Source organism: Poecilia reticulata, chromosome 7, assembly GCF_904066995.2.
Source record: "Poecilia reticulata chromosome 7, P_reticulata-male-v2, whole genome shotgun sequence".
Classification (NCBI taxonomy): domain Eukaryota; kingdom Metazoa; phylum Chordata; class Actinopteri; order Cyprinodontiformes; family Poeciliidae; genus Poecilia; species Poecilia reticulata.
This window is the reverse complement of record NC_088836.1, coordinates 17,064,855-17,086,308: the sequence shown is the minus strand read 5'-3', so window position 1 is coordinate 17,086,308 and position 21,454 is coordinate 17,064,855. Positions and strand designations below refer to the sequence as shown.

The 21,454-nt window shown below is 39.0% G+C and overlaps 1 protein-coding gene across 2 annotated transcripts in view; it reads left to right on the top strand.

The window, feature by feature from the left end:
* Positions 1-21,454, top strand: part of lrp1ab (low density lipoprotein receptor-related protein 1Ab) — a 101,208-nt gene that overhangs the window by 10,543 nt on the left and 69,211 nt on the right. For both annotated transcript variants that reach the window (XM_008413699.3, XM_017305706.2), the window contains exons 2-3: positions 4,325-4,465; positions 19,106-19,243. In XM_008413699.3, the coding sequence (XP_008411921.2) occupies positions 4,325-4,465; positions 19,106-19,243 (279 nt within the window). The remainder of the gene's footprint in view (positions 1-4,324; positions 4,466-19,105; positions 19,244-21,454) is intronic.

The window sequence follows — 21,454 nt, the reverse complement described above, 5'->3', positions numbered from 1 at the left end:
TTGGCTCATAAGGAACAAGTGGCTCAGCACAGCTGCTCCTCACAGCAACCAGGGACTTTAGGGCATTGCCTACATATGACAAATTTAATGCAGTGCCGGGATATTGGTTGTCTAGGCAGAATGACTGACAACAAATAAAAAAGGCTTAATCAGCTGTATTTCCTATTCTGTAAGCTGACGTGAAGCCAAACCAGTTTGGACCTTTTTGGTGTTGTCGTGTGTTTTGTTTTATTACTTTTTTTTTTTCCCCCACAAGCTTTACACATCATATAGTCAAAAACGTACTTTGTTTTAGTAAGTAAGTTCAAAAAGTCTTAACTTGATTAATTTATCTCAGAGTGATGTTTTTCAAACTCTAATGTTGATGAATGTGGCTTAGAGCTAAGGGAAGCAATGTCCTGAAAACATCTGCATGTGCATCTGCAGTCCACACCTCAAGAATCATTTCATTCACATTCTTGATCGGGCTTTGCTCCACAATCTCTTGAAAGTTTCAGTTATTTTAACCTTTTGCGACTGCTTTTCCTTCCACTCAACTTTCCATTAATCTCATGTTGTCCTTTTGAAGGGTGTCCATGACTACGTGTTGAACAGCAGTTTCTTGTTTGATTTTGTACACTTTAACATTTGCATTATAAGTCGTTTTGAACTCATGTAATGTTAATTTTCTGAGTAGTTGAACTCAGTGTTTTATGTTCCATAATCGTCAGCATATTATCAGAATATATTTGTTTTAGAATTGAAGTTAATTAACTTTTAAGTGATGTTCTAATTTATTGAGACACACTTGTCATTTCTGAGCTAAAACATCTAGAAAATGTCAAAATCCTATTTTGTAGCATCCCGTAAAGTGTGTCATGTAAACCGTGTGCTCGACATTTTGCGAATAAAGACCAGGGCTATGCCATTGTTCTAAACGTTGAAATCCAACTCCGCCGCTTAATCTCTTTGAGTGTCAAGATTTTGTTCAAATAATGCGTGTGCTGGAAGGGGATCTGCTCAGCCCTTCAGCCTCTAATTGTGTGGACAAAGAACGTGACAGTCCTATTGTTTGACTCACGCACCCTGCGCTGCCACATGAAAAAGGAGCGGAGTCTAACCACCTTGGCTCAACCGCCCTAAAGGACGTGATTGCAATGAAACGCTGAGCTCCATTGCTCTCTTGTGATTTCAGTCACATCGCAGCCCTCTTGCTGTGCACCTCCACCCCTCCGCCACCCACCTCAAACACCTCCCCGCCTGCCAAGTACATAGGAAAGCAAGTCATCCAGGGCTTGAGGGCTTGAGTGAGGGCCGAGTCCCTGCAGGGAATCACAATGAGTCCTTCGACGCTGTCCTTCCTCGGACTGTAAAGCATCAACAGCCTCCCCCCCACTCAGATGGCCACCATGGGTTGCTTTTGTCCCACTTTGCAAGAGATTTTTTTCCCCCATGTACACATAAAACAAAGCTTTCCCTCTTGTAGAGGGGTTGCTAGATATTGTATTGTATTATTTCAGACTTTAATAGACTTGAATGTATTGATTTCTTTTTCTTTTTTTATTTTTATAACATTCTGAACATTTGTATATAATCTTTTTTTTCCCCTCTGAAGCTGTTTGAATATTAGCTGGGTCTTACTAATAGTACATCTCAAAAACATTAAAGCAGTACAATGCTAAAATTGACTTCTGATTTTCAGAGTGTCGAATAGAGTCATTTGGCTGCTTTTATGGCATTTGGACTTTGTTAGATCAGATCTAAGTGAGGGATATATTATTCCAAATACAGATTGTAAATTTTAGTAACATTTTTATTTTGTTTGCGAAATAAAAAAGAAGCGGTGTTGGTCCTTCGATTTATGTTTTAAGAAGCAGGGACTCTTTTCAACAGTTAGTGAAATTTAGATTCTTGGATGAGTATTCATACATTCAAAAACAAAAGGTAAAATGTTAAAACCAGTGTGACATGTAGCAAATTAAACAGGGAGAATGTCAAGTGGTCATAAATCATTGTAGAAAACACTGAATTTATGAATTATTACTAGACCTCAAAGAAAATGAAAATGAAAGGGCAAAAACAAGCCGGGTTAATCAAACACTTTTCTACGCAATATTTAGTATTTTTGATACTCGGGGATTGAAAACAACTAAATCATTACTTTTCTATTCTTTTCAAGACTGGGTATAAACCTTAGATATTTATTTTTGACAACAGTTTAAAAAGTGGTTTTGGAAATCTGATGTGTGATCCTACTTAAATCAACAGAATTATCTGTTTTGTGCTCGAGGTGCTAACATGACTCGAGGTTGTTTAAAATATAGTCCTCAGGTATTCATTTAGATGAGCTCTTTGCAATGATTTTGGGGAGCCAACCAAACCAAAATCACCCCCTAAAGTCTTACTGAGTACAAGATTTAATAACTTTGCAATGCTGCCATGAGTGTTAACATTGACAATTACCTAAATAGGTTGACGACTTTTGAAGTCATCCTATTTATATAGTTTGGGTTCACTTTCTCTCTCTCTCTGTAACCCTAACCCTATTTTCTGTTGGGTGTGACAAAGATGACTGACAGCTTGGCAAAAAACATCTTCTACCACATATTTTTCCTTCTAGAAATAGACATACCCTTATCACAGCTGTGTGGCAATTTCCAATTGTACAAATCACACCTCCTGATGCTGATTGTAACAGATCGTAGTTTCTCTTTAACAAATATGCAGTCGTTAGCCACAGTTTTAGATAAATCTTTGTAGTACCTGTTTGGACTCTTTTTACTTTCATATCTGTCTTAGTTGGGATTAATTAGAAAAGGTGTCAGAAACACTCCTGAGACGTTTTGATCAGCAATAAGTCATGTAGTTTATTTTATAACGCTCAGCTGGTACTATGGCGGGTCAGTTTCGTTCGCTGCTTTACTTGTTTCCTTCGCAAAAACGACCTATACAGCTAACATGTACCGCAGCACTCCTGGGCGCCCTTCACTTGTGGGACAACACAGTCCAGTCATTTAGGAGACAGAAAAACATCACTGGTTTTGACAAGACACAAGACGCTTTTTGTCACCCAATGTGACAGAATGTTAGCCGTTTGGGTTAAACCCCCGCCTGCCTGGTGAGAATCGAACTGGAAGCGGAAATGCTCTCCTGAATACACAGGACCATAAAATAGAGCACCACCACCAGTCTAAATTGTTGATCTAAAGCAACATGGTTCCATTATTTCTCACGACCATCTTTTACTCTCCACTTTTAACTGAGCCAATGTGAATTGTTGCTACAGTTTTCTGTTTTCAGCTAACAGAGCATCACCTGATGTGGCCTTCTGCTCAATTGAACTTTTCCAACTGGTCCACTTCTTAAACTGCTGTTTTACTCTTAGTTTATGGGCTTCCTCTCTATAATTATAAATTTCTGTAATTAGTCATATTAACTATACTATTAAGCACCTTCTCTTATGTGGTGCAAGATCCATTGGCAAGCATAGACAAAGGCATGCATCTTGTAGACTAAAGTGCCTCTAACCAGGTATGTTGAAAAGTGAAATCTAGTGGGTATAATTTGTAAACTTCATGGTTGAAAAGAAGCATATTTTATATAGTTTACATATTCAGTTCAAGTGAGATCACGTTAAAAACTTTAATGTACGACACGGGTACTGAGTATTGACAGAGCGATGTGTTAAAGTTTAGTTTGAGGAGCTTCTTTTCCTTTTGCTTTTGGGAAGAAAAAAGAAAAAGAAGAGAATCGTGGGAGCGGGGTCAGGCTTTTGGAGGGTCAGGAGTGTTGCTGTGGCATTGCTAGCCTGTGGTACACCTCAACAATCTGTGCTGACTAGCTGCCCAGAACTACTGTGCACTGCAGCAGTTTCCCATGGGTCAGATGGTGACTGAGTGCCCAGTTATATCTTCGCTGTGACACATGAAAGAGCCTTTGTGGCTAGAATTGAAAAACACCTTAAGGGTAATAAAAAATAAAAAAAAAGCTGAAAGAAATTAGATGTTTGCAAAAGGAAGGAGAAACAACCAACAAACCCTCAAATAAAAGGCACCACTGTTGGTTGCCAAGATGAAAACCTTCCTTTTTTTAAATTTAGTGTGCCCTTGAGTAGTTTTGATACAAAAATGTCTTTGTAAACTTAGATTAACCTTAATGTGTTGCTTTACACGGCTGAGATAAAATCTGTATAACTCGAAGCTGAATATTTTCTACATAGATTACACTTGTAGAAAACTGCACATTTAAAACAAAATAATGCAGACATTTATCATGAGCTTTAACACAGCTATGACAAATTTACAACTGATAACACCTATGTTTTTTTGGGTTTTTTTTTTTTTAGGTCCCAAATCAGATGATCCTCCCAAGACTTGCAACCCTAAGCAGTTTGCCTGTAAGGACCATGTAACCTGTATCTCCAAAGGTTGGCGCTGTGATGGGGAGAAGGACTGTCCAGACGGCTCTGATGAATCGCCAGATATCTGTGAGTACTCCCTGATAAATGGTAACAACTCTCTGCAGGGTTGTGTTCTGTCCAGGCCATTGGACATTTTTAATTTTTGCTTGGTCAATGATTCTGTTTTTTTTTTCCACAATAGTCTTTTCTTTCTTCTTCCTCCCAAAAGACACATCTTTTTTTCTACACACGACAGTATAAATTATCAACTGCAAATGGCTGTACAGAGACAAAAGTGCCACACAGAGACAGTTTCGCTTGTGCCTGAATAACGATGCCGTTTTTGCCCTTTCTGCAAAGGACACCGCTTTGCTGAATTATAGCTCTAATTATGCAGTCTTGTTTAGTCTGAACCTCTCGGGTCTGTCTGCTCTCGTCTAGGCTCCTTGCAGTCTCTGAGAAGTCTAGGTTCTGGCCATTTCCACTTACAATCTCTCGGTCCGTGTGCCCATAAACCGTCGTGGGTAAAAGCATTCCTTTTGTTTAAATGCAGGCACTAATGGTGATTTTTACCATCTGGTCGGTGCCACACCTTGCATCTGTCATGCCACAAGCACTCTCACCACAAGGATTCTTGCCATAGTCTGGCATGCAAAGACAAGCAACTGATGACAAACATTAAAACATGGGTCATGGATAGGAACACAACAAAGCATTAACACAGTGGCACCAACTGTTTTATATGGTTCACTGCAACATGATGTTTTACGCGGCATCTAACTGGGAGGGTTGTAATGAGATCTTGCAACATAATAAAACATATTTTACGCCAAAATTGGGTCCAATTACCGCCAGCATGTAATTCTGTCTGGTGGAGAGAGGAAGTGCTTTAAGCTTGACCCCATTGTGCATCTTTGCCTGAGACTCTTAATTTGAAGTAAGAAGGGAAGTAGCTCTTCAGTTACCCTACTATGTCACTATTGCCAAGTCGTTGTATTTAGCGTCTTTACAGATTCCTCTAACAACTTCTTTTATCCCCGAAAGAAAAGTAATTTTTTTTCTGTGCTATTGAAGATACTGAAGAAACCTTCACCGCTTTTAAGCTGTTTCAAATTGAAATTATCAATCAGTTTGTAACCACTGAGAATTCAATGACTGCTTAACCACTGTGTGCCAACAACGCTGAACCTAGAATCTCCTTGGGAGTTTTCCTATCAATGCTAAAATCTAAAGGGCTCAGTTAAAATAACAGTGAGACTGAAAGACAGACAAGACACTAATAAGCTGAATAAGCACCATATTCTGCGATTGTTTAACAAATCGTCTTTAAAGACTCTGAAGTTGGCATTGGGTTCAGCGCTCTCTGTTGGCTCTAAACTGCTTTTTTACAATTCAGGTAATTTACATAAATTTATTTGGTGGGCTTTACATTTATTTGTTGATTTCAGAAGATGGCTCTGTATGCATTTGTAGGAACTAAACCTGACTTTCAGTGGAGTGCCTTGTCTTTCACTTGGCAGTGGCATGATGGCACTGTTACAAACTGTTATTTACCTGACAAGATGACAGTTTACAAGAATATTATAATTGTCATCTGCTTCCGATCTCCTTCCTGGGGTTAAAGAAAAAAGTCTATTTCAGTTTTCATTTGTGTTTTTTTACATTTTGTACAGAGCGCAGATCACATTTCTACACTTACAACTGCAAAGTATATTGCAAAGAAGTTTTGAATCCGGACTTTCAACAAAAATAATGCTGCACTCTTCTCTATTTCTCACGAACCCAACACGATATCTCGTCTCATCTCATGAGCCGCATGCATTGTTGCACTCGACAAAAAAAGGCGTTCATTTACTAAATCCCACACGAAACTAAAAGAAAACAGGGCAGAACATACTCTCAGATAGATCAAATTTCACTCCTTGATGGATCTGCTCTGATTATTGCTAACAACTAATCTTGGTCACAAAAACTTCCCAAAGTGGAGGCCTTTTAACAAAATTTTGAGAAGGAAATAATCAGTTTGGTTATGTAAATAGCAGCAATCTTAGGCGATTTCATCTATGTGTGCAACACCTCATTCATTCAGTCAAACCACATTCATCCAGTTAGTGCCCTTTTATGTTAAGCAGATGAACTGAGTGAGTTTTCCACAGCACTTATGTAATTTAGTGACTCAGACAATGGTGTGATTCATCCTCTGCAGGGAGAAGAGGAAAGCAGTGTTTCACCAGAACATCAAGATATGTTCTGCTCAATTACACTTTCCCCACTGGTGCACTGCTCTACCTGCTGTTTTACTTTTAGCTTGATGTTCCTCTCCATCACTGTTGGTTTTTGAGTCTTTAAAGCACCTCACCTCGTATGGCTTACAGTTTATTTGCAAAAATAGACAAAGGTAAGGTGCCTGGTAGGTTAAAGTGCAACCACATTTGGATTTGTATCCACAATTATTGACTTGATCTATTTATTAAATCTAGGGAGTGTTTGGAATGGCGAGCTGCTGCAGCTAAAGCTAGAGTGAATGAGCCTGAAGAGGCATAAAAAAGAGAGTTAGAAAGTTTGGAGAACTGCTTTGGCTCTGGAGTTTGTTCTTCATGCTCATGTAGTTCAAGAAATCTTTTTATGTTCCCTTCTGGTGGAGTGTTTTTTTTGTAAAAATGTTCTAAGTATATATTTGAAAAGAAAACGTCTTATGAGAAAATCTGACCAAACGTTGCTGTAAGCTGATATCTACTAAGCTGTTGCAGTGATTAGTACAAGCAGAAATGTTCCTACTTTTCAGGCCTAAACTGTCATCTCTTAGTTTTACTCTTTTTCATGTTGTAGCTGTTTTTATTTATTTTATTTTTTTTACATTGTTGTTAAGCATATTAAAGAAATATTCTTTGGATTATTTTGAGATGTCTTTGATGCATAAATGGGATGATCTTTAAATTAATTACGATTTAAAGATGCTAAAACACATGCCTTTAAAGACCTTCTGTACAACATTCACTTTTGTTTATAAAGAGGTATAAAAAGTAAAAACTGGTGACAATATCATAACAGATGAAGTACACACAGATAGATTTAACCTCCTCTGATAAGGTGTGTGTTAATAAGAATAAGACTGGTGATTTTTGCATCACAACATTAGTAAATAGTGGCAACTTCTTAGTGTTGCATTCATCCATCATTCATCCATCATTCATTCTGTGTATCCATCCATTTCCTTTGCATTTTTAATATTTAAAGACAGGCCCCTTTAGAAACAACAGTCATGAATTCCTGGTGAGCATTTGTACTTATGCTCCAAAATGGGCAAAAATGAATGGAAAACTCTGAATTTGAGCCATTCAAAGTGCAGAAAATATCCCAACATTTTATTTAATATTTATTATTTGGGATATTTGATTATTGTGAAAACTTATTTGAAAATGATTTTAAATGTTGCATTTTTGCACCTTGTTCTGCAGGTGTCTTGCATTGTCAATAAAGTAAGTCCGTTGCCAAAACATCTATTAGGAATGCACTGATGTCAATATTTTGAGGAGAAATTGATATCCAGTACTAATATTGCTCCTATGACCAGTAACTGATATATGCCAATATTGGATACATCTCCCTTCCCTTTCAACACCATGAAAAAACAACCACCATCCCTGAAATTGTTTCTCTCATTCAGTTCAACACCCACAATCCTGCATTGGGTTTTAATTAGCTGTAAGCCACATTCATCAAAATTTACAGAAACATAACTGAAATATGTCAATTTGTGTACTGACTCTGTATGAGTTCTATTTTTTTTTTTATTGAATTGCTGAAATAAGTTCACTTTTCAATTATATATTCACATTTATTGAGATGTTAAGGTATAATTTAGCCACATCACGCAGGAAGATGAAACATGGTTGGGATGGAATTTGATGACGGGGTTAACACCTGCATGAGTCACATTTACTGACAGAAAAATGTATGAGAATCTGTCCAGCAGTCTGGCTCACCGTCAGCCTTACTCAGTATCCAACATATTAACGAGCCCACAGTCTAAAGATGCTGACATACGCCACCAACATGTCAGCTGCTCATGGGACGCAGTGCCAGAACTCCACTACAGAAGCAGAAGTCTGTCTTTAGCTCCTCAGCATAATTACAGCTTAGATGAACAGCTTGGAAATGACTGGCAATTAGATCCTCAGACAGTATGGTGCTGAGAAGGATACTTACTTCCCGCAATAGCTACTAGAAGAGCAGACCAAGGACCCACATGAGACGGGGATATGCATTTGCAGTACCCATACGCTGACGACATCCAAACTTATAAACATTATGAACAAAACAGGTGGCAGAAACAAAAAAATTAAAAATAAATAATCAAAGATGATAATTAAGCCAAATTAGGGGAAGCTATGAAGTTTTCATAATAACCCTCCAGTCTGAGAGAGAAGGGAATATTACAAGCAGATTGTTAATTGCACTTTTCTCAAGCATACTTTTCAAACATTCTGAAGCATAAACAAGTGTTCATGTAGGCATCGTGCACCACCTGCAGAGTCAGTCTTTCATTAACAGCCAGGACAGACCGGGGGGAGGCAGGCAATCCCTCACTGGGACAGGAGCTCAGCCAAGCAGGGAGAAGACGGGAGGACTCCGCAAATAAAACAGAATAAAAGGAGGAAAGAAAATGAAATCCTTTTTCTTTTGTGTCTTTATGTATCAGAAAACTGTTTTTGGCCGTATATAGCAATTAACTTGAATTGGAGATAATGTCATAATTATAGTAGTAGGCACCACTTGGTTCTCTGACAACATTAACACACGGAATTAAACTGTGGTTTGGTACATGTTGGAACAAAAACCTAAAGGATGGAAATTTTCTTGAAGCTGAATGCCAAAAACAAAATAATGAGTGCAGAACTGTTTTTTTTTACCCCCAGTTGGACAAAGAAAACTGTTACTACAACTATGTTTTCTGCTACAGCAGTAAAATGTATTTTGATACCTCTGTCAATTATATTCTTGTAATCAAACCACTAACTGCTGACGATGAAATAAAAATGAAAATGTTTCAGTTTAATGATTGCTCAACATTATCAGATGGGAGCAATGTTATTTCTAGTGGTACGTTTCTCCAGAGAACTTTCATCCCAGGGTTCATTGACATTTGTGTATGTTTTTTGGACTTAATGAGTGAAGTTGTGCATTTTGTGAGCATTCCTTTTCTTCTAAGTATATGCCCTTTAATACTTGTTGATTTTATTAATATGCCAATTAAGTCACAAATTTTCCGTCAGTGAGGTGTTGTGAACTTCCAAGTACATGGTGAGATGACCCAGCTTAAAGTAAAAAGTGGAAAGTGATGTGGACATTGCAATAATGGTAAAGATAGATAGTGGTAAATGTGGGTGAATCATAACTGATATTGTAAGTTAGCAATAACATCACAATTATATGTTTATAAAGAGCCGCCCGACTCGTCGGCTTCCATCCTTTTTTTTATTATTTTTTGCAGAGGCCTGTTGATGTCCCATTCATTTTCTTCAGGCCTGATAAAACTGGAAAACAGCTGAAATTGACCCCTGACAATCAGAGTTGGGGATCACTGCTTCTGTTTTTCTTTCTGTTTTAGCAGACCTGATTAGTGTCTTTTCATTTGTGGTCCTTTAGAAAACAGTCAGTTTAAATTGATGACTGTTTAACCAGCCTCTTCTGAGCATAACATGCTAAGGAGGCCATTAACTAATTTCAATCATCAGGTCAGAAAATTAATGGACATGGTTGCTGCCGACTATGACATTTATATCCTCTTCTTTTTGGAGAGGCATGAGGGAGGGACATTTTAGCAGGTCGGCCTGCTAAGTCTGGTAACGTGATTAGTGATTTTCTTTTCTCTTTTCTTTTCTTCTCATGACCATCCCCGTCGGTCCTTTTCCATTATTTAAACCTAAGAAAACCTTTCAGTCTCGGAGCAGTAGTAGTTCAGAAGAAAGAACGGCGTCTGTCAGTCCAAACGTCTGTGGTTCATTTTATGTGTCAAACTGTCTGAAAAGGTAACTGAACCCTGTCTTCCTCTCCTGCTTTCACCGGCATGTCAGCTTCAGTGTGACAGATAGAGAGGAGTGCATTTTAGCAGGTGGAGGTGTGTAGTCTAAGAAGTCATGAGTGAATGTCAAATCTGAATAGGTGAGTGCGACTTAATAATGTGAAAAGTGCTTTTGATGATTGGGAGGACTAGAAGAGAAACATGAATGCAGTCGCTTTCTCTTATTCTAAGATAATCTTGCTTTTTCAGCTGCAACTCTCTGGAACGTCTCCGCTCTCTAAATCAGCTTGTCTTCCTTATTGCCTTACAGAACTAAAAGCATTGCTTTTCTTATTGTCTTTTGCAGGTTAGTACAGGTTTAAGTGTTGATTGTAATTTAATTGCTCCCACAAAGAATTAGTCAGCCGACATTTTGTTCATTGTTGAACAACGAGTCTTTTTTTTTACTTGCAAAACTTTGTTCAGTGTTTTCTTGCGCTTTCTTACTCTTTAGTGGGACTGTACCATCTTATGTTGCAGCTGAGATCAAGATTCATCAAACTAAGAAACTTTTGTTTCCAGCCTCTTATTGTCCAATGTTGGTGAATATGTACATTTCTGCCTTAGTTCCTTGTTTTTAGCTTTCAGGAAAGGTTCCCAGCAACAACCTCATCTGCTTTGGCCCATATGCTGCAAGGCTCAACCTGTTGTGAGATGGTATTCCACATTCTTGAGTGGTTCTTTCAGCTGCTGATGGCTTTCTTTCTTCTTGAGCCAGTTGAGTCATTCTCCTGACCTCTGAATTGTGCATTTCATTCATTTACTTACTATTCGCTAGATATTTGCTCATTTTCTGACCATTCTTTGCAAACTTGAGATATGCTGGTGCATGAAAATCCCAGTTGACCAGCAGTTTCTGAAATGCATAAACCAGCAGCACATCTGGCACCAACAGCTAGCCATGTTTAAAGTCACCTTGATCTCCTTTCTCTTTCCAGCGGTGAATCTCAGCTTAGACTTCAAAGAGTCATCTCCGTGTCTGGAAGCTTAAGTTCTCTGAGGTTGTGCCACATAATTAGACTGATTGCTATTTTTGTTGGAAAGTCATTTAACAGATTAGCAGTTTGTTTATTTTGAATTCGTCTCCAGCTTCTCTTGTCTAGTGTCTAAGGAGTCAGCCACATCAGAGAAAACAAATGCATGCTTTTCGAAACTATTGCAATCCAATCAGGCTGGTTGTGCTAAACTCTTTCTTCTCTACCAGAGCCCAGCAGTCAGGGTTCTCACTTAAGCGCCAATAGCGATCACCTTACTCTTTTTACAAGCATAACACTGACTGGTAAAAACATTCAGAGTTTAGTATAAAATCCTTTAGCACTGCATGCATGGCTTTAAGTAGACAAAGCTCAAACCATACTTTTTTTAATATTAGGACTCTAAAAGATTGGGGTGTTTCCAATATTTTCAGTATTTAGCTTCTTCATTCCTTTGTTAATATGTAAAATAACCGAGGCAGCATTTCTTTCAAAAAATATCGACGGAAGTAATTTGAAAATGTTGAAGGCAATAGCTTCAATTTTAAGCCGTCTTAGCCATCCGGTTCAAGAATGTCGTGTCAAAACTGAGATTTCTGCTCATATTTCTCCCCAGAGCAGTCCCTATAAAAATAGACAAACTCCTTCTGTTTTTATGTCGAGTGAGTCTGTGTGCAATTATGATTCTTGCATAAACCACATTCATTGTGGTCGAGCCAGAGAATAGGAGCAGATGTTTGAATCAGCCTTTGCATGTAAGCACTTTCTCCATCTTGAGGACTGCTTGCCACTGAGGAATCTCTTTCAACATCAAAAACACCTTACGCAACAATTGTCTGGGCCTAATTCCTTATTGGACTTTTCTTCTTTTTTTTTTAGCCCTGATTTAGCATTTAAAAGGGACTACAAAGCAGTGGTGGAAATGGATCTCAGTCATGCAAATACACTTCCCTTCTTTCTGCTTGCAGTGTAATCTCTGTCCATTTGCAGAGAAAATGCTGTAACTGATGGTAGATACCAGCTGTAAATAACAGTACTTATGAGGAGCCATCAGGTGCAGAGCAATTTATCCCTTTGCGTTTTAACATTAGTAACAGGTTCTGGTTGTTTCACCTCTGACTTTTTCCTAACACAGAAATGAGATGTCTGCTGCAGGACATTTCCTACCAACTATGTGTCATTTTGTAACCGCTAGAGGGAAGCTCTGTACCCATTCTGAAAACTTAACATTTCAAGTATCCATGTGTTTTTTGTCAACAAAAAAATAGCAACATGCATAATTAAAATGAGTAATGTAATTAAATTGTCTTCTTATCTTAAGCAGGAGAGTTTTGAGTTCTGACTCCAAGAAGCAAGAGCTTGTTTAGAGTTATTTTACTAGATCAGATCAGATCAATTCATAATTTTTTTCAAGTTAGTTGGCCCAAGCTGGAGATCAGACCTTAAATGAATCAAAATGGGGTGTAATACAAGCGTTGCAGCAAATAATATGCAATTAAATTGTATGTGGGATTTTTTACAGCTGTTTGTCTCCATTTATTTATGTATAAATACTTGTACAATAAAGAGGCTGATAGAATCATGCGTGAGACAGTCCTCCAACTGTTTGGAAAAAGGCCCAGCAGAGACTGCAACAAATAATTATGTCTGCAGAGAGGAGCTTTAGGGATGATACTCCTTCTATATCCACAACTTGAATGGGTCTAAGGTCAGAAAAAGTTCAGCAGACCCTTCTGCAGACCCTACACATCCTGGACACAAACTGTTTACACTTTTATGTTTTAGGTTGGAGCTACAGAGCACTATTTGCCAACAGTAAAACAACAGCTACCACACAAACATTTAATTTCCCCATGTTGTCTCTCTCCCATGCATTCTGGCAGTAATGCAACCATATCTCTCATAAAAAGCAAAACAAACACCTGTATGTATGTATACATCTACTATCAAATATGCTCTTATTTCTATTTCCCTTATATATTTGTATTTAAAATGACTTTGCTGTGAGCAAGGTGGAACTGAAGTCTTGTCTTCTCAAACTCGTAAACAGCTGATTCTTCTTCTTATACATAAACACACACACACACGCACACGCATACACCCACACACACGCACACACACACGCACACATACACACACACACACACACACACCCATGTGCACACGCACACACACATAAATCTGTTCTTACTTGTGCTGGAAAGTAATTTTGAGTGGATATTTCTTGGAATGCAGCTTCATAACGAAACTGCGTTACCCCAGGCCAGTGAGACTAAGGTCATTTAGTGCAACAGCAGCTTAATCTGTAGCACATATATTTCAAATGCGTGTTGATTTGTTGGAACCAGACACTGACTTCTAAATGTACATTTTAAAATCTAATTTCAGGAGTTTATCTACGTCATTGCTTTAGCAGAATCGTTTCCTGAAAAACACTCCCAGACATGTAGCTGGTACAATTGGCCCACACACACTCGGGACATGCTGTGTCCTGGGACTGAACTGCTAAAGAGGTCTCTGCAGGAGGCTGGGGGCCTCTCAACTAGATTATCTGTCCATCACATGCCCTTGATGTCCCTCCGCAGTCGGGTCCCACTCCCTGTGACTGGCATGCCTGAGCCACAGCTCCTGGACGATGGAGTCGAAGCGACTGCTGGGTTTTAGATTGTTGTGGAGACGTGGAGTGATGGGGAAAGGAGGAAAAACAGAAAAATGAGCAGGTTAGCATTTGGGCTGAGAAGAAAATGGAATTGGCTTTGTTAGACTTAGATCCTCCTTCTGTAAAGAAGGTATTTTACAGGACGGGTGGTGGTTGTATCGGGGTCTTTTCATGACTTGAATCAGTGATGCAGTTGCAGGGGAAACCATGCGGAGGCACGAGGGGCTGGAGAGGCAGTGCATCAGCTGCTGCCTCCACAGAGGAAGAAGCAAAGCCCCGTAAATCCCTCCGGTCTGTGGCCCTGAGCCTTCCTCAGCTTCACCAGCCTATAACACACCACAAACACAGGACTTTCTCACGCCATGCAGGCACCACTTCTCCTCCTCTGCTGTCTCCTCCACACCCTGTCTCTTTCTTTCCATCTTTTCTTCCCTCCAGTTTCCCTTTGTGTTCCTTCCCTAAACCACACATGAAAAACTGACCTCGTGTCCATCTTCCTCATATCTCATCCTCTTATCGGCAGGGATGATGTTTTCCTAACTGTCTTTTACTTGGTAACTTTTATCACCGTTCCTGAAACTGTTCATACTATCCTGTGAACTTGATCACTTTTTGTCAGGTTAAAGAATGTGGTTGTAACATATTCTTCTTTGGATTTTATGTTATGGACTCGCCCAAAAAGTGGAACAGAAAATCTAAAATATGTCATGTGCATCTGTATTTTGCTTCCTTTGTCTTGTACCTCCAAGTAAAATCCATTCATCACAAAACCTATCATCCAAAAGTTGAAAGGGATGATGGCAAAACTGCAAACCTTGCAAAATATGGCCATCCACCTAAACTGACAGGCCGTGCAAGGAGATCATCTATCTAAGAAACAGCCAAGAGATTGGTAGTAGCTCTGAGGGAGCTGAAGAACTATAACTCATGAGGAACGACATGTCAATCGGGCAGCTATAACTGATGCACTGCACAAATCTAGCCTTTATGGAATAGTGGCAAGAAGAAGCCATTGTTGAAAGAAAGCTCCAGGAACCCACATCCGATGTGTCCTGCAAACCGTGTGGTGGACTTAGAGCCAAAGCGGTGTCCATCTAATCTGACTGACGTAAAACTGTAATGCAAATAAGAATGAGCAGAATATTCATTCATATGTGTGTGACGTTGCATGGATGACCCTGAAATAACCATCTTCTGTGGGAAATCTTAAAAAGTTTTTGCTGCCATTTTCAAAGCTATCGGATTTATCGGATTCACTGTCAGTAACATTTGCGTGCTCAGTTGTGCTTCCCTTCCACTTCAGTGTGTGCAAACAGCTCTGTCTTTGGTCAAAGTGGCATGCTGCATGGGATGTGCCCCACCTCACACATGAAAGCCAATTCAGCTTGGTGGCCACTTTCATTGTTGCATCTATTCACTGAACATACTGTTAGCCTCAGATATCTATTTGCAATACAGCTTTAAATGTGTAAATGGCTATTGTAATGGATTTGTCTCAGATTACATACCACTATTTGCAAGTAAAGTTATTTATAATTCTTGCAACATAATAATTGATATGTTTTATATTGTAGCAGAGTGTATTGCACCATCTAGTTGGCTGTGTACCACTGCTTCCTTTTTCTGTTTTTTGGCACAGCCATTGGGCTTGTTGTGGAGTCTGTTGTATAATGTGATTCCAGAGTGCTGAGAGTTGGTCAGTGGACGGGCCCGGCTGTCAGAATGAATAACATAATAATCGGAGCTGACAGCAGACTGTATTGGAGTCAGTCAGGGGCTGCCATGGAACCCTAGAGCAGAAGGAAACACAGGCTTTTTAAAGTCCAGACAAAGGATCGACAGGGGCTCTAAATTTAAGGCCATTGCATAAGTATATGAGTCCTGAAGGGCGGGGGATGGTCGGATACAAAGCTGGAGGTGTTGAAAGAAAACATTTAAAGAAAAACTGCTTCCACTTTGCCTCATGTCCACATAATAAAATTTGAGTGATGGTAAAAAAAAAAAGCGTTAATGCAAAAACGGTGTGATGGAAACACATTTGCTGAATAAGTTCTGATATTTCAAACTTTCCCATCTACTGGTGGGTTTGTGTACAAAACTAGAGAAAATTTAAAACCTCCAGCCCAGAGACGACTGTCAGCCAGAGGCGGCTCGTGAGAGGCTACCTGGGACTGGAGTGGTAGAGACAGGGGTTATAGCAAATTTGCTATATTATGTTCAGCCTTCCTGTTATCCGCTTCATGTTTTGCTCTCTTGCAGCCAGAATGAACAATAGATTTGCTTGAGACAGTTTTCTCCTTAATCTCCTTGTACTTCCTTTGACTTCATTTTTAAACACCTCATTTCTACCAAATTTAGTTGGTCTTAAATTGATAACCGTATTCACAACAAACTATTGCGATTGATGTGACCTGCTGTAGCTTAAGTTGGTTGTATTTACTTATCAGAAAAGCTCAGCATTGCAGCTGGAGAAGTTGAAGTGCTTACTTTATAGTTTAGTCAAGTCATTTCATGACATAATGTTTATCCCTTTTTTGCAACATATCGTTCTTTGAATGCTCCTCATGATCTGGAGGACGATTAGAATAAAGACTTTTAAAAGTAAAAGCTCTTTGGAGATACAGCATGGTACAAAATGTAAACATGCTGAGCTGAGAAATTTTGTTGTCCTTCTTCTCAGATGCCCTATAGAAACACAGGAGTCTGTTAATGAGCAGCTCTTGTTGTGGCATCGATATTAAGTTATTTTTCAGCGTCTCCACGTAGGAGGAACCTTAATCCCTGATTCGGTGTAAAAGAATGAGCTGTTAGAACATTCAGTGCTCAACACATCCCAGTTTGTGAAATAAGCTTACACATTTTAAAGCTGGGAGAGACACTAATTCTTTCAGCTAATGTCTCTTGGATGACTTTCAGTCTCATTTATCTTAATATACTTCCCTCAAAACTGTTGACAGATGCTAAACCCTTGGCAGGATTTAGTTTTTTCTTAGCATTTGCCGTTTATGTAAAAATCCCCGTGTTGGCACTTTATTGAATGTAAATAAGGTTGGCTTAGAGGCACAGGCTGTAGGAGGGCTGCTAATATGCTAACATCCCATTTCTTCCATAATCCAGATGTATTAGAAGTTCATTCTCTCTTCCAGTATGATGCATTTTTCACAGATTCCTGTGATGCAATCATCACAGGATGATGTTAAAAACTTCATTTTTAACAATGAAGTTAAAAACAATCATTGTAACAGTTAGCATTTGTGGTCTGTGAGGTAACTATGAATACAGAGGATAGTGTCGGCCTGAAAACACAATTTCTCATTCTTTCTCATTTCTTGTAATAATATTAATGTTTGGAGTTACTGGGCCTACCAGAATTACGCTGCATACATCAACAACTCATCCAGCGAAAGTCAATGGCGAAACTCACAGCTGCCCAAATACAGCATGGAGATTGTCCTCAAGACGTTTTGGATTAAAATTCAATAGACTGATGAGACAAAAGTTAAACTTCTTTGAAGTGTGTTTTTTGCTACAGCTGCATTTCAGAAAAAGATCTTCTGCGGTAATGCGATAGTCTGGGGATGCTGTGCTGCCAAACTGTCTGTACGACTGAGATCTTAAATTCTGTCACAAAATCCAGAAGGAGAATGTCTGGACATCAGCTTATGATCTTAAGCTCAAGCACACTTGGACTAAGCAGCAGGTTGGTGGTCTGAAGCAGAGAGCACCTTTGAAAGGCTCAAAAGTATATAAGAATCTAAACATAAATCCAACTGATATGCTGTGATTTGACCTTGATCAAGACATTCATGGTGACAAAACCCTCAAATGTGACTGAATTAAGTCAATACTGCATTGAAGAGTTGTCCAAACATCTACATAGTGATGTGAAAAACTAATTGCCAGTCATTTAAAACATTGATATTTTATTTACTCAGGTTATCTTTATCTAATATTAGAATATCTTTTTCTGATGTGAAGCTTGTAGATGTGTCAAAATGGCAAAAAAAAACAATAAAATAAATCTGTTTGGTTCGTTACTGTAGGAACACATATTTTGGTTTATTATAAACTTAATTCTCGTGTAACCAGAAATGAGGGTTAGAGGGAGCCACATTTTCACTGTGATAGCTGAATAAGTTCAAGATCAGAGAGTTTAGCGATGGGGGACATGTAAATCTGTACAGCTTGAGACGTATGCATCTTAGAACTCTGCATATCATTTCCTGTAGAAGGAGTTGAACTTTATTTTCTTTCCTCCAAGTGTTTCTCTAAAATGGGTCAGCAGATGTTATAAAGGGGGGGAAAATTGAGGAGGAGGAGGAGGAGGAGAAAGAAGAAAACAGCAAAAGCAAACTGTTTGCAGTGTGGGCTGAATAGAGAGAGAGTGAGAGAGAGAGAGAGAAGAGTGGGAGGGTGAGAGAGCAAAGGAGACTGCATCTTCTTTATATTCAGATGTTTCATGTGTTTGACGAGAAAAACCTGTTTTTGATGTTGCATTTTTTTCATGCAAACGATCACATGTTCAGGATTGCTCACGCTGATTATTTGCGTTGCGTTAAAAGCGGTATACACAGTGGCTGCATGATCTCGCTCTGTGTCTGAAACATGCTGGGAACATTCAGTTCTTCATCAGTCAGACGGTTAGAAAAAAACAAAACAACAACCCACAGATCTTCATTATTCTGTGACGATTTGATCTTTCAGTGTCAGGTAGAACAGCCCTGTTCTGGGTTCTGGGACAATAAAGAAGCTGTTGCATCCGCTGTTCATTGATGGCTACTGTCTTTTGTTGTTAAGGCCATAAAACCTGCCTCAGAAAAGCGAAGGCGCTAGAAAAACCGGCTTTGTGAAGATGTTCTTTGACTGGCTGAGGTTATTCATTTTCACCACTCCTCTTTTCTCGTGCTATTTCATTTCTGAGATTTGCAAATAATCGAAACGAAAACTATAGAAGAGCGATTTAAAAAAAAAAAAAAAAAAAAAAAAAAAAACTCCTGTCCTAATATTCAGATGTTTTGCTTGTCTTCCAGGCTCACACAACAGGCCGAACCAGTGTCCAGTCAATGAACACAGCTGCTTGGACCTGGATGTCTGCATCCATATGAGCAAACTGTGTGATGGAGTTTCTGATTGTTCGGATGGCTGGGATGAGGGACCTCACTGCAGAGGTAAAAAACACTCTCACATTACCCTCCTTAGCAACCAGAGATCCTCGATTATGGCATTGGTTTTAAAAAAATGCATAAAGTTAATCTAAAAAGTGTCACAGGCATTTGTATTTAGCCCTCCTAAGTAATTTGTCGAGATGTGAATAGTTGTGCAGGGGACTGTTTCAGCACAGGAATAAAACAAGTACTGGTGGATGTGGATCTACATTTAAACTCCTCTCAATCTTAATCTCAGTTAAATAAAGTTTTCTGATTTTTGATATCACAGGTGATTTTTATTTTTATTTTTTAATTTTTTTGTGTGGGGAAAAAATAACTTCATAAAGCAGCTCAGCCATGCTGCTGGCATCCTTGATCCTGCCGGATGCAAACACCCAGACACAGCTGAAGAAGCACTCCCATAAGATGTTGTATTATTATTTAGAAACACAAAAAGAATGAAATAATCCATGCAGTATTATTTTGTTTCAGCTGATTGAGTCACAAATGTTTAATGTCGTTAGAGGATTCCTTTGTTTTCAGCAAGGTGGTCTTGTGGGAATTACTGACAGAGAACGTTTTAGATTTCAGACATACAAACTTGTTCTCTTCTAGGAAAAAATAAATAATTAGAAAACAAACCAAGGACACTTCTACAAGTCCTTAAATAACAACTCCGACCCTGAATCAGGTCATCTGTTCTAGTAAGTCTGACGCATTAATCCTCGCTTCTGTCACCTGTTGCTAATTATTACAGAGTTGAGTATTTTTTGTTTGCTGTTATTTAGAAGCTTTTGATTTAATGGGGTTATCAATTGACTTTTTCATCTTCACATGTGCTTCTTAATGTTTTTATTTTTATACTTTATTGTCCCTTCCTTGTTCCTTCTGTCCTCAGCACGCCCATGAAGAAAAAAAAAATCTCCCATGGGACCACCTTGCTTAAATAATGACTGAGTTAATCATGAACACAGAGTGGAGCCTTTAGAGCCAATTAATCAGAACATCGAAGTGTTATTAGTTTAGGCCTGAATAGCAGAAGCTGAGCACCGTTTGGCTGATAAGACCGTAAAGAGTAGGTGCATGTGTTGTCGCACAGTGGTCATCGCTGTCAAAGCGTTTTGCACAGCAGCGATGAAGTCATCAAGTCCCAGCTTGCACTGCTTGTCCCCGAGGCGATGAGTCCAGCTGGTTTCCAGCAAAGGACAATGGTTAACCCTTTAAATGTTCGTATGCTTGTCGGTGCCTGCATGCACAGTCATGTGCGCACAGAGCAACAGTCACGCTGTGATGTCCTTGCTCACACACAGGCAATGTGTGTCAGCCGGGCGGCTGTTTGTGAGCCTGCCTTATTTTGGGGAAACTCTTTTACAGGCACCGTAGTGTTGGCTTGTACAAACTGTTGGGCTGTGCAAGTATACCTGGCCGCTGATTTCTGAAAGCGCACTTTGTTGTTATTCTGAAGTAATTCTGCCAATGTTGTTGACAAGGCTGGTTAAAATTACGGCTAAAATAAATCGGGCTTTGTGGTTGGTGTTGGTACCGAGGTTTAGATGCAGCCGAGCTTCTCAGACCTTATGTTCAGAGGTCCATTTGATTAAGTTGGAAGATTCAGAAAGCCACTGACTAGCGTTATGAGGAAATATCTCATTATGGTTACCGGTACATCTTTTTGTCTGTTTATTTTACTTTTGATTAAAAATAATCAAAATTATTATTATGGACTGGTGGAATTGCTGTGTGTTGTCCTGCGTTAAGGTTTTTTCTGTCCTGGTTAGTTGAGCTCAAACTTAGTGTGGCCTAAAGACAAGGTGTAGATTGAGTCTTGGTCCAGATCTAAGCCAAGACTTTAAAAATCTTTCAAATATCGCATTCAAGATGATATTTTTCTTTATTTTTGTTGTTCAAATTAAATATAAAAACCCAGGTGGTTTTCCTTGGAACGTCACATTCTGACGTTATTTTACTATTTTCATCATTTTCATTTATCCACAAAGTCAAATTTGTATTCTGTGTTCTGTTGGCAGCCAGAGCTTAAATAAAGGACTATTCTGGTCGCTGTAATAAAATTAGTGGAGAACCACTGTCATTCAAATCATTTAAGGTAAACCACTCGATCCAGTGAAACACTAAATTGTCCTCTTTGACTTTATATCTTTGAAAATCTTATAGTGAAAACATTAATGTGGTTAATACAGTGCTTGTATTTCCAAGGTCTGTTTCAGTTTATGT